Below are 15,460 nucleotides of genomic sequence, written 5' to 3'. Positions count from 1 at the left end.
CCTCCGGGACGCCCGGGGCCCCCAGCTCCAGCGTCTGCCCCGGGGCCCGTCCCGCCGGCGTCGAGGCCACGCCCCTTCCCTCATGGCCCCGCCCCTTCGCCCGCGGTCCCGCCCCTCCCACCCCGAGGCCGGGCAGCGCGGATTTCGGGGGCGCGCTGGGGGCTCCGCCCCCCAAGCCTCACTTCCGGGCGCCGGCTCGCCCCGCCTCGCCCGGGCGGCGACTGCGACTATGGAGCGGCAGGTGAGGGCTCGGCCCGCGGTTCCCCGGATCCCCGCGGCCCGGGCCGGGCCTGACCCTGGTGTGTCCCCCGCGCAGGTGCTGCTGAGCGAGCCCGAGGAGGCGGCGGCGCTGTACCGGGCGCTGAGCCGCCAGCCCTCGCTGAGCGCCGCCTGCCTGGGCCCGGAGGTCACCACGCAGTACGGGGGCCGCTACCGGACTGTGCACACTGGTGTGTGCAGGGAGGGGAACCGGGTTCGGGGGGGGGAGGGGGTGCGGGGCACGCTGCTGGACAGTGCGCACGTGTGTGGGGAGGGAGTGGGGGTGAGAGTGCACCCCCCCAGGGGTCCCTGCACACAGGTGTGTGGTGGGGGGCTGTTCTCCCTTATGGGAGGGTGCCCATGAGTGCATGAGTTGAGGTGTGGGAGTAGAATTCAGACCTGGGTGCAGGGTGTGGCCTTATGGGGCTCATTCCGTCACCCTATCTCAGATATGCCAGGACGCCCTCCTGGTTCTGGGTGGGTGCTGGGAGCTGTAGTGGTTTCTGTTGGAGAGGCCACCGTCAGCTCAGGCTCTGGAAGCCTAGAATTGAGCTGTGGCTTAGTGTCCAGCCTGCCCCCAGAATGTCTGGAGACGGATTGAGGGAGGCAGGCTGGGCCTTCCGGGGGGTGGAGGTTGGGGGAGCCTATGTGGGTACTGGTCCAGTTGGGCAGTTCCATGCCTCTCCTCACAGAGTGGACCCAGAGGGACCTGGAACGCATGGAGAACATCCGATCCTGCCGCCAGTACCTAGTGTTCCACGATGGGGACTCGGTGGTGTTTGCAGGGCCTGCGGGCAACAGTGTGGAGACCCGGGGGGAGTAAGTTTGAGGGAGGAGGCTTGTGGGCAAGGCCACAGCCATGTGCAAGGCTTTTATGAGTGCCCGCCATGTGCCTGTGTGTGGGTAGGGACCAGAAGGGAGGCCAGGAGGGTTTTTGCCCCTGGGAAGCTCATATAGTCTCTAGTGACATGGCCTGATAAGCAGTGACATGGCCTGACAAGACTTGGGCCTAGAGTAGAGCCCAGGGAGGCTTAGGGATCAGAGAGGCTGCAGAGAGTGACGCCTGTGCCCCAGGGCCGGGAGGCAAGGCCAGTTGCCAAAGCCTCAAGAATCCTGAGAGGCAGGGGCTGTCATTGGCGGAGAAGATCCTGACCTGCTGCCCCATGTCTTCCTCAGACTGCTGAGCAGAGAGTCTCCTTCAGGGGCCATGAAGGCCGTGCTGCGCAAGGCGGGAAGCGCAGGCCTGGGGGAGGAGAAGCAGTTCCTGGAGGTGTGTCTGCGCGGGGCAGGTGGTGGGCAGCTGGGGCTCAGCCTGCAGGTAAGGCACTGTTGGGGGTGCAGGCAGCCTGATGCCCAGATGTCCTCAGGTCTGGGAGAAGAACCGGAAGCTCAAGAGCTTCAACCTGTCAGCGCTGGAGAAACATGGGCCTGTGTACGAGGATGGTGAGGCAGCTGGCTGGTGAACAGGCAGGGTGGACAGAAGGGGCAACCATAGCCCAAGGCTCCCCCTGATTGGCCCTCCCTCACCCAGACTGCTTTGGTTGCCTGTCCTGGTCGCACTCGGAGACACACTTGTTGTATGTGGCAGAGAAGAAGCGCCCCAAGACTGAGTCCTTCTTTCAGACCAAAGCCTTGGACATCAGTGGCAGTGATGATGAGATGGCTCAACCGAAGAAGCCAGACCAGGCCATCAAGGTGCTCAGGGCCGTGGCCAGTCCGTGAAGGCCCTGCAGGGAGCCCTGGGGCTCAGTGTGCTCCCTGCACACACTGCACCTTTCAGAACTGGGGAGATACAGGCTTCTAGGGGGCAGGGCAGGCCCTTGCAAGACAGGCTGGGCATTGAGTTTCTTGTGTTCTCAGGGGGATCAGTTTGTGTTTTATGAAGACTGGGGAGAAAACATGGTTTCCAAAAGCACTCCGGTGCTCTGCGTGCTGGATGTGGAGAGTGGCAACATCTCCGTGCTTGAGGGAGTCCCTGAGAGTGTGTCCCCCGGACAGGTGAGGCTGACTCCGCCTACATACTTCTGGAGTCTGGGGGCTCTGCCTGAGCTACTTCCCTTGCTCACACCTGCCCTTTGGTCTTGCTCACAGGCATTCTGGGCCCCTGGGGACACAGGCGTGGTGTTCGTAGGCTGGCAGCACGAGCCCTTCCGGCTGGGTGTCCGCTTCTGCACCAATCGCAGGTGAGGAGGTGGGACAAGGCAGGGGGCCTTGTAGCTCAGGCTGGCGTGAAGCTGAGTGTCTCTCTGGCGGTTTCAGGTCAGCCCTGTACTATGTGGATCTCATAGGGGGGAAGTGTGGTAAGTGCTGGTGCCCACCTGTGCTTTCCTGACACGCACCGGCCCTGCCAGCCTACATGATGCTCACGTTTCCGTCTGGTCCAGAGCTCTTGTCGGATGACTCCCTGGCTATCTCTTCTCCCCGGCTGAGTCCAGACCAGTGCCGCATCGTGTACCTGCAGTACCCGTCTCTGGTCCCCCATCATCAGTGTAGCCAACTGTGCCTGGTGAGCTGGAGGTGGGCAGGGTGAGGTGTGCAAGAGGATGGGATGGTGGGCGAGAGCTGAAACTCAGCCTCACCTCCCCACGGGCCCCTCAGTGGACCTCTTGTCCTGGGTGTAGTGATGGTGTGAGTTCTGCCTGTCCTCTCTTGGCAGGGCCTGGAGGCTGAGAGTGCTGCTGGCGTGGGGGCCTTTGCACTGTCGAGACTCCCCTTGAGAGCATCCTCTGTCTACAAGGATGCGCCTCCCTGTGCTTCTCAGTTGCACATGGCAGGCTCTGCACAGGGCTGGGATGTAGTGGGCAATTACAGAATCTTAGTTACAGGGTCCTTGGGCTCCTAGTGAAAGTCAGAGGCCCTTCCAGACACCTGGCCCAGGTCACCAGGAAGGAGATACGTTAGGCTTGTCTCAGGTCGTCCCTCCCTTCCCAGGGTTATCTGAGAAGAGGACTGGTACTGAACTCTGTGCCTGGAGGGCACTGCCAGTCCCCTGGTGGGCCTAACTGCTGTGTTCCTTGCAGTATGACTGGTACACCAAGGTCACCTCAGTGGTGGTAGACATCGTGCCTCGGCAGCTGGGAGGTAAGGGGCGTGTGGCTGGGTGGCTCAGTGGAGCCTGAAGCTGTTTTCCCACCATCTGTCATCCCTGTGCAGGGCCAGCTGCTGCCTCAGTTCTTTCTTCCTGGGTTCCTTCTGAAGTCTCCCTCACTGCTGGGCCAACCTCATGCCCAGCCTCCCCGGGGAGCAGGGCCATCACCACAGGGAAGGGTTCTGATAGAGGAAGTCAGCCTGCCCAGAGCAGAGATCAGAGCGGCCCAAGCTGGCAGAGGGCTGAGGATTTCCTTCCCATGCTGCAGCTCCGTTAGATTTCCCTGGGTTTTCCAATGGCTGCCTGAAGCCATTGCTCCTTTGGGCTCTGAGAACCTGCACTAGATTGGAATGTCCTGCTAGAGAGGCTCTGAGCCCAAGTGTGCTGCTTTATTCCACTCCCAGCCCCCACCCAGCATTAGTTCAGTCCAAGCCCTTGAGTCAGCAGAGTGTCTGGGAGGGTGGCTCTGGGCTGATAGGCTCCGGTCACAGTCTCAGTGCTCACAGCTCTCTTTGGGGTCCTAGGCTATCCCAAGGATGTGAGAGGTGAGAGTCTCTTTTCTTAGGCTGCCTGGTCAATTCCAGGAGTCCAGGGGCAAGGGACTGTCTTTTCATCTTTCCTTTGGGTTACATGGATGCAGCAGTGGGGACCCGGTCTAAAGCCCAGCTCTGTCCCTTAAGTGTCCTGACCTCCCTGCTCTTCCATCTCCATCTGTGGAGAGGGTGGCCATCCCTGCCTTCTCTGTAGGATTGTAGTGAGGGTTACATGAGTGATGATAATAAAGGGCAGGATTTGTTCAGCCCCCTGTGCCATACATGTGTTCACCAGGTGCCAATTAGAGCCGATCACAGGAAAGCCAGTGCATTTCCTCTGAGCACCTACAGTTTCTCAGGAGCTCCTGAGCTCTGCCTCTCTTGGGACTTCAGAGACCTCTGCCACTCAGCCCCCTCTTTGGGCAGCTCCTCATTGCCTAGGGTGCCATCATGTGTCACGGGTGAATTCCCCAGCAGCCCAGCCTATCTCACCCCCCCACACCTGCACTCCTGGAAGCAGCCCCCAGCCCTCCTGTCTTTGCAGAGAACTTCTCTGGGATCTACTGTAGCCATCTGCCTCTGGGATGCTGGTCAGCTGACAGCCAGAGAGTGGTTTTCGACTCTGCTCATCGCAGCCGGCAGGTAAGGGGCCCTGACTGTTGAGAGGCTCCCATGACCAATCCCAGGGTCCCTGGGCCTAGGGTATGGCACATGCACACCACTGGCTGGAATACCCAGCTATGAAATCTCACCAGCCCCTTAAGGCCCCGCCTGTCCCTGTCCTGGATTCACTTTTCCTTTAGGGGTCTGGCTGCCCTGGTGATCTCAGATGCCATCCTTGACCATGGTATCCTATAGTATCCATAACAGATTCCTTGGCAGTTTTTCCCGAGGCATAGCTGCAACTCCTCCCCCAGGCATTTCCAACTCGGGACAAGGGGCCTCGCACTGGGGTGGGCCCCTAAACAGTATTCAGGGAGTGACAGAGGTGGGTCAGAGGCCTCTCCCAGGGATTGGGTGGGGACACCCACAGTGTGCCAGGCTCCTTTTGGGTGTGATATCATGTGGTCCTCATTCTGGCTCAGAGGGGCTCAGAGGCATTCCTTACACTGCCCAGGGTTACTCAGCAAGCTGTGATGGGGCTAGAATTTGAACCCAGGCCCTCAAGCCACTCCCTACTGTACTGAGTAGCCATCAGCATGGTTGCTCACAGCCCTGGCCGGGCCCAGGGGTCCCTACGAGGAGCGAGAGGAGGTGGGGGTGGGACCCACAGGGCTCTTGGATATGATGCCACACATAGCCCCCTTTCTGCTTCAGGACCTATTTGCTGTGGACACCCAGATAGGCACCGTGACCTCCCTGACGGCTGGTGAGTGGGGGTGGTGGTGAGTGGGCCAGCCAGGCCAGGGATGGGCCTGGGGCTCGAGCTTGTGGGGCAGCAGTGGCATTCTTGGCTACTGTACCACTCACCGTCCTGTAGCCTTTACTGACAGTGTCACAGGGACCCTGCCCATGCAGGACCCTTACCCAGCCAAAAGCCTGCCTCCCTGCTCTGCTCTGCCTCTGCCTCAGCGTGGTCCCCACCCCTGCTCCTCAAGCCTGCAAAACTCCCTCTTGCTGATATTCCAGAGTCACCCTTCCTCTCCCCCATACCTTAGGCACAGGCGCCTCCGCCACGCAGGGCCCAAGAGAAGCCCTGTGCTGGCTCCCTTGTCTTCCTCTTCCAACCGGGCCTGCTGATTTGCCCCTGAAAGTTCTTCCAGTCTTCCTCCTGCCCTGACTGTGCTCGCTCCTCCTCAGAGCTACCAAAGTATCCTTCCCAAGCTGCATCTCACCACACAGGCCCTGCTTAAGAATCTCCTTGGCCCCCACTGCCCAAAATCAGTACTGCCCTGCTGGCTGCCGCCGCTGCAGGCTGCAGCCATCAAATGGTGATGGATGTGGTGTGTTGGTCTGATGTGTCCCCAGACCTAACAGTCCCCCGGCTCAACCAGTGTCTACTGGATTAACACAGACTGAGCAGGAGGCTCACCCACGACCATGTGCATGCACTAGGATGTTTGTGATGGTCCCTTTGTGGGCAACCCTTTGCTTTTCAGGGCAGAAGGGGCACCTTGTGGTAGTGCTTCCAGCCTGGGACTCTGGCTCTGCAAGGAGTGGGTGGGAAAGGTGGTACCCCCTGCCAGGGGCTCAGTAGCATCTGCCTGCTCCAGGGGGGTTAGGTGGAAGCTGGAAGCTGCTCACAATGGACCGGGACCTCATGGTGGCACAGTTCTCCACGCCCAGCCTACCCCCAAGCCTGGTGAGTGTTGGTGGTCCCCAGGCCAGGATGCGGGGGTTCTGTGCAGGCAGAGCTCCCCAGGTCAGAGAATTGGCCCCAGGGTCTGATTGTGGCTGGTCAGCATGTGAGAGGCCAAGATGTGGGCCCAGCCCAGCATGGTCCACGAGGGTCTAGCACCCATGGGAGGGAACTACCAGGCTAAGATCTGCTCTGTACGGAACAGGTGTCTGGAAAAGTGCCCAGTCTTTTGTTAACAGCATAGGGATACTGCAGAGCCTAGAAGCTGAGGCGGGGGATTAGGGGGTGGGGTGTGAGTGCCTTTGTATATATCAGCACACAATGGGAGTCCGTGCCTGGGCAGAGTTGGAAGGGCAGGGAGACAGCCAGGCCCCTGTAACGCATTTTTTCCCCTCGGCAGAAAGTTGGGTTCCTGCCTCCCACAGGGAAGGAACAGTCGGTGGTATGGGTGTCCCTGGAGGAGGCCGAGGCCATTCCCAACATCTCCTGGGGCATCCGGGTGCTACAGCCACCCCCAGAGCAAGAGAATGTGCAGTATGGTAAGCTGGGCCGGGGCTCCTTCTCCGGGTTCCCCAGCACACAGCACCTGTGGTTCCCTTTCCTGCCTCCTGCTTCACATTGTGGGGTTTCTTGGGATTATCTCCAAGAGGATTTTTCTTCCTCTTGTGGACAGTCATGGGGAGTACAGTGTCCAGGCATCTGGGCACCTGCTCTACAGTGTCCCACTGGGCATCAGAGCTTGGAATCACCAGGCCAAGTCATCTGTGGTGGGGAAGCCAAGGTGCAAAGAAGACAGGCCCTATACGAGGCCTGTGACCACACCTCACCCAGAATGCTGTCCTTGCAGAGTGGGGCTCCCTGACTAGGGCAGGAGCAGGAGCATCCTGGGGTCCATGTGGCTCTGTGTGGGCCGCCTTGGCCAGGTCTCTGTTCTAGAGGTCAGCCCCAGACCTGCAGCTGCAGCTGAGGCCTTGGCTGGGGCTGCCCCTGGGCTCTGCTGACTTCCACTCTCTCCCTGCAGCTGGCCTTGACTTTGAAGCAATCCTTCTGCAGCCCAGTGACCTTCCAGATAAGACCCAGGTGCCCATGGTGGTCATGCCCCACGGTAGGCATCTGGCCTAAGAGCCCCTGCCCTCCCACCATTCCTCCTAGGTGGCTCTCTCACTCTCTGCTTCCTCTTTGCAGGGGGACCCCATTCGTCCTTTGTCACTGCCTGGATGCTGTTCCCAGCCATGCTGTGCAAGATGGGCTTTGCAGTGCTACTAGGTGAGTGGGCAGGGCCCCGCAGCTCTCGTCGGACTTCAGGGGATAATGGGTGGGACTGGTTTGTACAAGTACCGCAGGTACCACCCTAGTCTCCAGGCATCTCTGTTGCCGGACCTGGTAACCACTACCAGGAACCACCTAACCCAGCCACTGGCTCCATGGTATGGTGGTAAGAGGGACTAATTTGGGACTCCTGTGGAAAGGGTGCTATGGTCACTGGGCAGCAGCCTCAACTCTCTTAGCCCCTTGCCCTTGACAGTCTGTGTGCAGCTGGCCCTAAGGCCTACTTCACAAATGGGTATAAAGGTGTCCAGGGAGCTGGGAATGTCACTTGACTACCCTGTCTGGTCCCTTCCTGGCCTCCAGTGAACTATCGTGGCTCCACGGGCTTTGGCCAGGACAGCATCCTCTCCCTCCCTGGCAATGTGGGCCACCAAGATGTGAAGGACGTCCAGGTAGCGGGGCCTGGGGCTTTGACTTCTGCATAGGCTGGAGGGTGGGGCTGGGGATGTTGCTCCATCAGCTGGGCAGGCAGCTGGTTGCAGTGCGCTCTGCCCACCCTGTAGTTTGCAGTAGAGCAGGTGCTCCAAGAGGAACACTTTGACAAAGGCCGCGTTGCCCTTATGGGTGGTTCCCACGGTGGCTTCCTCTCCTGCCACCTGATTGGTCAGTACCCAGAGATGTACAGTGCCTGCGTGGCTCGGAACCCTGTGATCAACATTGCCTCCATGATGGGATCCACTGACATCCCTGACTGGTGAGTGCCCTTCTCCCTGCACTTCCCCTGTCCGGCCCATACCCCCACGGAGCCACCCAGGCTCCAGAGCTGCATCAGCACCTCTCTTGCAGGTGCATGGTGGAGGCTGGCTTCCCCTACAGCAGTGATTGCCTGCCAGACGTCAGCATGTGGGCTGAGATGCTAGACAAATCGCCCATCAAGTACACCCCTCAGGTACACAGCCCTCCCACCACCCAGTGTGCTGCCAATCCATCCAGAGCCTGGGGCCCTGCTCACCATCACTCCTTACACACCCAGGTGAAGACACCGCTGTTACTGATGCTGGGCCAGAAGGACCAGCGTGTGCCCTTCAAGCAGGGCATTGAGTATTACCGTGCCCTCAAGACCCGGAATGTGCCTGTTCGGTGAGTGCAGGACAGCCCTGGCAGCTGGTGGGCAGGTGAGTGGGGGAGGACCCTCCAGCTTCAATCATTACTGCCCTACCCCTACAGGCTCCTGCTGTATCCCAAAAGCACCCACGCACTGTCAGAGGTGGAGGTGGAGTCAGACAGCTTCATGAACGCTGTGCTCTGGCTGCGCATGCACTTGAGCAGCTGAAGCCCTGCCTCTGCAGGATCTGGGTGGCAGATGCCACAGCTGGCTCTTGGAGAGCCCCAGTGTCTGGCAGAGCAGCGAGAGGCTTCTTGGGCTCTGGACTCTATGGTTGGGTGAACCAAGAAATGTGGGCTATATGGTTATAATAAATGAGGACGGTCTGGTTCCTGCTGGTACTTTGTGCCTAGCCATGCCTACTCTCAGCCCCACCCTTGGGTTCAGAGAGACCTTAGGCCCTGGGTGTGGTAGCCATAGGACCTCATCTAGCTCCAGTGTGAGAGGGGAGGGGACAGTGAGGGATTCAGCCATTGCTTGTCCTGGCCAACTGAGACTCCACCAGGCCAGCTCCCTCTGCTGCAACCCCTTTTGTTAGAAACTGCCCCACACCACCCTTCTCCCAACAGTTCATATAGGGGACTAGTGAGGTCCTGCTCTTCCACAGCACCCACAGGCTGAAGGACTCCCAAGTGTCAGATTGCCCAGCCCAGGGTACGCAGGGCTTGAGCCCCCCAGGCCCTAGTGAGGAGGTGTCAGTTCATTCCCTAGAAGCAGAGACTAAGAAGCGCCCTGCACGGGTGTGAAGAGCAAAGGTGGCTTTATGTCTGACAGGAAGCTTCATTCTTCCCAGGGTACATGGGATTGAGGCCAGGGCTAGCCCAAACGCATGACCTTGTAAATCCAGTCCACAAACACAGAGACACGCAAGAAGATGGCTGGCCAGAGGGGCCGTGCACATACTCGATTGGGAACTATGATTCCCTCCAGGACCCAGCAATCATGGGTAAAGCAGGCAAGTGGGCCCCCGTAGTCACCCTGGTAAGTGGGAGAACTGGTGAGAGCCAAGGCAGAGACTAGTCCCCTGGAAATGACATAGTACATGTTCAGCTTCCCATACCCTCCCCTGGCTGGCCAGGGGCCCTGTGACTGACCTCACAGGCACCCACAGGGGCCAACAGTCCCTGAGTGCACATCTCCTTCTCTCCTACACGTCCACGGTGCTTGATGTTGCATTCCTGATTGGAGATGACATTCAGCAGAGCCACGTTGAGGACCATGTTGTTTCTCTTATCTATAGTGAAGGGAATGGAAAGAAGGGAGGGCCTTTGGGTAGGACCCAGAACTGGGCCTCCTGGCCTGGAGCAGTCCATGCCCCTGAACTGTGCTCTTACCTCTGGTCTCACCCCAGCCTGCGATCTCACACTTGGTCCCTGGAGGCACTACATACTGCTCAGGGGGCAAGCAGATCAGGGCCACACGGTGGTTCAGGGTTACAGGTCTTTAGCAAAAATGAAGGCACTCAGGGCCTGAGGCCACAAGACCCAGCCCCACCTCACACCCTCTAGACTTGTCACACACCTCTCCAGCTTGAGCAGAATAAGCTGGGAGTCTGAGGGTCCGCACACCATTTTGACCACTGGGATCTGCTGCAGGTCTGGCTCCCCGGGCTGTGGGTTCTGGAACATGGTGCCCAACCATACCTCATAGCCCATGAGAGGCACATGGCTGGTAGAGAGGCTCTGCTCAGTCATGACTTATAGTCTGCTGCCCCAATGCCCACCTGTTGGTTTGCCTGGGGAAGGTGGCCAAGGGGAAGATGAAGGCAGAGTGATGGGACTAGGTGGGTCCCCAAACCCAAGGGAGGCTCACCAGGAGGAGAAGCACTGCCGGGCAGTCAGTACCCACTGCTCCTTCACCAGGGACCCCCCACAGAAGTGCTGGCCCTGCCTGGAGGAGTGGGGGTTAGTACATGGAAGTGAGTTCTGGCACACAGGCTGGACCTACCATCTCTTGGCTAGAACCCCTGAGGCTAGGGGCAGGTTCCCCACCCTCCGCTGGCATAAACAGAGGCCAGCCTCAGCCCCTCTCATGGGGAGACAGTCAGCTGTGCCTCACCGGTTGCGTAAGCTGACTGTCCAGGGTGAGTTCCCAGGCTGGCCCCCCACCACACGCAGCTTGGAGGGATGCTGCTCCAGGCGAGGTGCCCTCTTGCCACACTTCTCAAACAGCACCTGGTCTGGGGGATAGGATGGGCCTCATGAAACCCCCACTGTATGCAGATGGGAGGCAAAGGGCCCCCCACCCAAGCCTGGCCCGTGTGTACCTGGGGGCTCCAGAATGGACGGTGGTTGGTCGTCATCTGAAAGAACGGAAGTTCATCCAGTTTAGGAAGCCAGCCTTAGGTGGTGGAGGTGTGGAGGTTGGGGGCCGGCCCGGGGGAAGTGCCACCCGAGCTCACCACAGCGCTGCAGTGCACAGTAGTCGAAGGGAGTGTTGGGGTCTGTAGTGTAGCACCAGGGCCCATGGCTGTCCCCATCTGGGTTCCTGCAGAAGTTCTCCTCCAGATGCGCGTGGGGGGTGGAGGCAGGAGTGAACCTAGGCGGGAGGGGAGCGGATTCATAGCAGATTAATCCCAAATCCCCGCCGGGCTCCAGCCTGAGTGGCCTTAGGGTTTGGGTGGACGTGCCGACCAACTCACTGAGGCTTGTGCGGCGTGTCCGCGGACCACAGCTGGCAGGGGACGCCCTTGCGGGTCTTGCTGACCGAGCCGCGGTACCGCTCCCCGGTGCCGTAGTAGCAGTCTGTGCGGAGCGGGCGGGGGCTGCCGTCAGTCGGTTCTCGCCCCAGCCCTGCCGCTAGGTGCCTCCAGCCCCAGCTCGGGCCTTACCCTGGGGTCGCACGTCGTCGGTGCAGCGCCGGATCTGGTAGCAGAAGGCCATCCGCATGCCAGGCCGCGACGTGAAGCACCAGGGCGCCTCCGAGCCGTCGGGGTTTCGGCAGTAGTTCTCGCGAAGATCCCTGGGCAGGTACTCTGCTCAGCGCAGCTGGGTCCCAGCGGGTCTCCCCCGGGAGCCCCGCCTCCGGCCCCGCCCCGCCCTCCAAGCCCCGCCCCGGGAGGTGCGCCCCAGCGACGGTCGCCTGACACCGCACTTGCATGGGTATTTCTCCGGCGCAAAGCGATGCTGATGCGGGCTCTGCGCGTCCCAACGCTGGCAGGGCACGCCCGCGGCGGTGGTGTTGGCCTTGCCCCGGTAGCCCTCGCCCTTCCCGCGGAAGCAACTGAGCGTCGTGGCTTCTTGGCGCGGCTGTGCCTCGGGCCCTTGGGTGGACCGAAGCCGATCGGAACCCAAGCCGGAGCTGAGACCGGGCCTGGGGCTGAGGACGCACCCCACTTCTGCCGGTCCCCCCGCCCCCGCCCCGCCCCGCCCAGCCGGGCCACGCCCATCCCCGCTAGGCCACGCCCCCACGTTGCCCAGGCGCCTCCCCCGCGCGGCCCGGGGCCCTGGCGTCCTACCGCAGCTGGGGATAGCGCAGAACTCTCGCTCCACCTGCGGGTCGGTGGTAAAGCACCAGGGCCGCTCCGAGCCGTCAGGGTTCCGGCAGTAGTTGTCGTCCAGGTCTTTGTCAGGGAACCTGGGCCGTGTGAACAAGACCCTGGGACTCAGGCCATGTCTGGCCGTGTCCTACCGCCCGCCCCTGGAGTCCTGGGCCCTCCACTAGCCTGCCCCCTCCCCCCCCCCCCGAGGCACCGAGCCCAGCCGCACGTACTTGCTCGGCTGAAAGCGGTGCGGATGCGGGTGCTGCAGGTCCCAGCGCTGACACTCCCGTCCTGACTCGGTGCGGTCCACTGCGCCTCGGTAATCCTCGCCATTGCACCAGACGCAAGCGGCTGGAGACACAGGGCAGTGGGTTTATGGGCGGGCGTAGGAACGCTCCTCCCGCCCAGGCTGGACCCCTAGCCGCTTACCCTCCAGGCAGGACTTGATGCCACAGCTCTGAAAACGCACAGAAGGGTCTGTCGTGTAGCACCAGGGACCTCTAGGATCCCCATCTGGGTTGCGGCAGAAGTTCTCTTCCAAGCCATTCTGGAGTGTGGGCATGTACCTGGGTGCAGAGAGGGGCAATATACTGTGTGCTGGGGGCAGGTGCCCACTGGCAGGGACAGAGAGGAGGTGTCTGTCTCACTTGTGATCATTGGGGAGCCTGTGGCTCCAGCGCTGGCAGGTTAGGCCACCCATGGTGATGGCCACGGTGCCCCGGTACTTGACCCCATTGTCCACGATGCAGGTCCGCACATAGTCTGGGAGCAATAGACCCACATCAACAAGGCCTGAGGCCCCAGGACCCCTATCCCAGGCCACCCTTATTCGCACTTACCTTTCTTTTGGAAGAGATCGAAGCGCCCTGAATGCTGCAGCCACGTGTTGGGTGAGTCCTGGGTCCATGGCAGCAGCTGGCAACCATGGCTGCTCACATTGTAGTGGAAAGCCCTGAGGTGAGGAGACACAGGGTCACCCCAGGCCCAGTCTTATCCTCTGCCCCCAGTCTTATCTAGGCCCTATTGCCACTTACCTGCAGTCCAGTAGGGCCCCACAATGATCTGCACACTCCTCGGCATCTGCCACATCCTCTTGCCAAGGCCGGGGTTCCACTGCATGTAGCAGGTGTTGCAGCTCCGTACCCCGGAGAACCTGGAAGTCGTTTAATGGCGAGCGCTGCCCTGCAGGGTGGGCATGCATGTCAGTTCATGTATATCAGCATGTACACACTGTTTATTCAGGGCATCAAAGCTACAAGGCTCTGGATGCACTCTGTGGACACACTCAATGGTCAGACTCCTGTACAGGGTGGGAGAAGCCGGCCCAGATGTGGCAGTTATCACCTGTATCACTGTTTTGTGGGCAAGGTACCAGGCGCAGATCTAAAACATACGTTCTGTGAGAGCAGTGGGAAGTGGTGCTTGCCTGATGGAACCTGTTTCATCTCCTCTTTCGGCTGCGAATGCCAAGCCCAGAGCTGTCATACTACCCAGGCAGAGGCCCAACCCAGGCATTCTGACTCCAAGTCTGGTCTCTCACCAGAACAAGGGCATTTGCTAGATTAGAGGGACAGATCAGGCTGGTGAGGGATAACCGCCTGCATGTGGGCATCTGTTGGGTCCCAGCACTGCCTCCATGCTGCAGCAGACCTTCTAATGCAAACTTGAATAGGCTGTATCTATAGTCCTGGGGCTGCCCAGCTCTGTGCAAGAAGCCAAGGTCACTCAGTGCTCCATGCCCAGCAGGAAAGAGAGCTCCTGGCTTGAATAGCAGGATGGGCCTGGGGCTGGCCTCTCCCTGAAGGCAGATGGGATCGGGCGGTGGGGAGGGGCGAGCACACTCACCAGGGGCCCACGAACACTGCGTTAGAAGGAGCAGGAGTGGGAGCCACCCCATCCTCAGGAGCTGCACTGTGACCCACCACAGCCCCATCCGGGAAATTGTGAAACCTGTCCCTACGGGATTGGGCGGCTCTGGCTCCACACCCCCATTCCAGGCCTGCATGGGCCTGACCTGAGACCCAGTTACAGGAATAGGGGCGGGGCCAGGCGTCAGGCCCCCTGGGTGAGGGGCAAGGGCTCTCACTCTGGCACAACTTTTCCTAAGAGACCTCCCTATGTAGGTGTTGGAAAGGTTCAAGGGACACTTGAGGTGCCCTGCGGGGTGGCGGAGTCCCCCTGCTCTGCAGGGAAGGGCAGTATAGACACGGTTGCTGCCAGAGACCTGGGTTGCAGCCCCTACGCAATGCTAGTAAACCTCTCTAAGCCTGTTTTCCCCTGCAAAGTAGGGAATGTTTCCTGACCCAGCCCCCAGGCAGCCCACTCCTTTTGCAGACTTATTGGCCCAGTTGTAGGCAGATAGGCCCACACCCCTGACAGTAGAGCCCAGAGAGGACACCCTTGCCTCACCAGAGGTGCCATCCCCGGGAAAGTGAGCGAGGCCACCAGTCTGGCCTAAAGGGAGGTGGGGGTAACAGGTAGCGAGGCCATGGCAGGAGCGGCCTTTCAGACGTCCTTAGGGGACATCTGGGCCGGGCTTTCAAGTACGGGTAGGAGTTGGGGTAGGCGGCCTGGGGCTCCCAGTTAGGACCCCGTGCTCCGACACGGCTTGGCTAGGCGCTCCTCCTGCGCGGGCAGGGGTCGGAAGCAGTGCGGGGTTCGCGCGGTAGAGCGATGCAGAGGCCGGGAGCGAGCTGGCGGAAGGTGGCGGAAGGGGCCCCCTGGCGGAGGCCGCCGCCGGCCGCCGCGCGTGCGCGGAGGGGCTAAGTTTGGCCCCGGTCGGGCGCCGTAGCCGAGAGGCCGGGCGGATGTTGTGAGCCCGGACGCGGCGGCGGCGGCGGCTGGGTGAGTGAGGGGCGGCTGGGCGCCGAGCGGGGCCGGTCCCCGGCTCCTCCCGCGGCCCCGCCGGCCCGGTGCGGAGCGCCGACCGCGCGGGCTCCCGGCCTGCGGTGCGGGACTGCGGGCTGGAGCTGGCCTGAAGGAGTCTCCGGATCTGGGGGCCGGGTGGCGGCGACTTGGGGGAGACGTGCCCTGCCCTCCGCGCCCTTGGGCTCCGCGATGGGCTCGGTTCTGGTCCGAGCCCGGATCTCTCGGCCGGGCCGGACAGGACCGACGTGGCGGGGAGCCCCCGCGCGGAGCCGAGGTCCGCCTCTCACCTGGGTCCTCAGCACCTGACACGCCCAGAGTGGATGCCTGGAAGGTCTGCCGATCGGACGGGAGACCACAGCTCACCCGCCCGGCACCGGCTCTGGTGCGAGGCGGGCAGCGGCCGGGCGGCCGGCCGAGGGCCCGCGGGGCGGCCGGGCGGGAGTCGCCTTCGCGAGGAGCAGGCGTGGTTTGGGTGGGAAGGGGCAAGGGCGTGCGATGT

At 61.3% G+C, this 15,460-nt stretch overlaps 2 protein-coding genes across 3 annotated transcripts; one reads left to right on the top strand and one right to left on the bottom strand.

Moving 5' to 3' along the window:
- Positions 1 to 217: 217 nt before the first annotated feature.
- On the top strand, positions 218 to 8,969 carry APEH (acylaminoacyl-peptide hydrolase). Of its 2 annotated transcripts, XM_087824738.1 has the most exons (22): positions 218 to 241; positions 317 to 449; positions 951 to 1,077; positions 1,435 to 1,528; positions 1,626 to 1,701; positions 1,790 to 1,953; positions 2,119 to 2,256; positions 2,350 to 2,441; positions 2,518 to 2,558; positions 2,643 to 2,764; positions 3,279 to 3,339; positions 4,424 to 4,521; positions 5,197 to 5,248; positions 6,093 to 6,181; positions 6,579 to 6,717; positions 7,200 to 7,283; positions 7,364 to 7,444; positions 7,811 to 7,899; positions 8,011 to 8,201; positions 8,294 to 8,396; positions 8,481 to 8,587; positions 8,675 to 8,969. In XM_087824738.1, the coding sequence occupies exons 1-22, from the start codon at positions 230 to 232 to the stop codon at positions 8,778 to 8,780; spliced, it is 2,199 nt and encodes a 732-aa protein (XP_087680864.1). In that variant the 5' UTR covers positions 218 to 229; the 3' UTR covers positions 8,781 to 8,969. The 2 variants fall into 2 exon arrangements, with proteins under 2 accessions (XP_087680864.1, XP_087680865.1); XM_087824739.1 differs by lacking the exons at positions 218 to 241; positions 951 to 1,077 and having other exon boundaries at positions 386 to 449.
- Positions 8,970 to 9,372: 403 nt separating this feature from the next.
- MST1 (macrophage stimulating 1) lies at positions 9,373 to 14,338 on the bottom strand. The gene is made up of 18 exons (XM_016202769.2): positions 13,939 to 14,338; positions 13,128 to 13,275; positions 12,933 to 13,045; positions 12,741 to 12,855; positions 12,523 to 12,659; positions 12,324 to 12,444; positions 12,070 to 12,188; positions 11,706 to 11,874; positions 11,443 to 11,573; positions 11,254 to 11,356; positions 11,014 to 11,150; positions 10,879 to 10,914; positions 10,671 to 10,791; positions 10,425 to 10,502; positions 10,134 to 10,280; positions 9,947 to 10,053; positions 9,707 to 9,846; positions 9,373 to 9,590 (listed from the first exon to the last, which is right to left on the bottom strand). The coding sequence occupies exons 1-18, from the start codon at positions 14,096 to 14,098 to the stop codon at positions 9,429 to 9,431; spliced, it is 2,244 nt and encodes a 747-aa protein (XP_016058255.2). The 5' UTR covers positions 14,099 to 14,338; the 3' UTR covers positions 9,373 to 9,428.
- Positions 14,339 to 15,460: the final 1,122 nt, after the last annotated feature.

This window comes from Miniopterus natalensis, chromosome 15 (genome assembly GCF_054644295.1).
Source record: "Miniopterus natalensis isolate mMinNat1 chromosome 15, mMinNat1.hap1, whole genome shotgun sequence".
Taxonomy (NCBI): Eukaryota; Metazoa; Chordata; class Mammalia; order Chiroptera; family Miniopteridae; genus Miniopterus; species Miniopterus natalensis.
The sequence above is the reverse complement of the archived record's forward strand: the minus strand, read 5'-3'. Positions and strand labels throughout refer to the sequence as shown.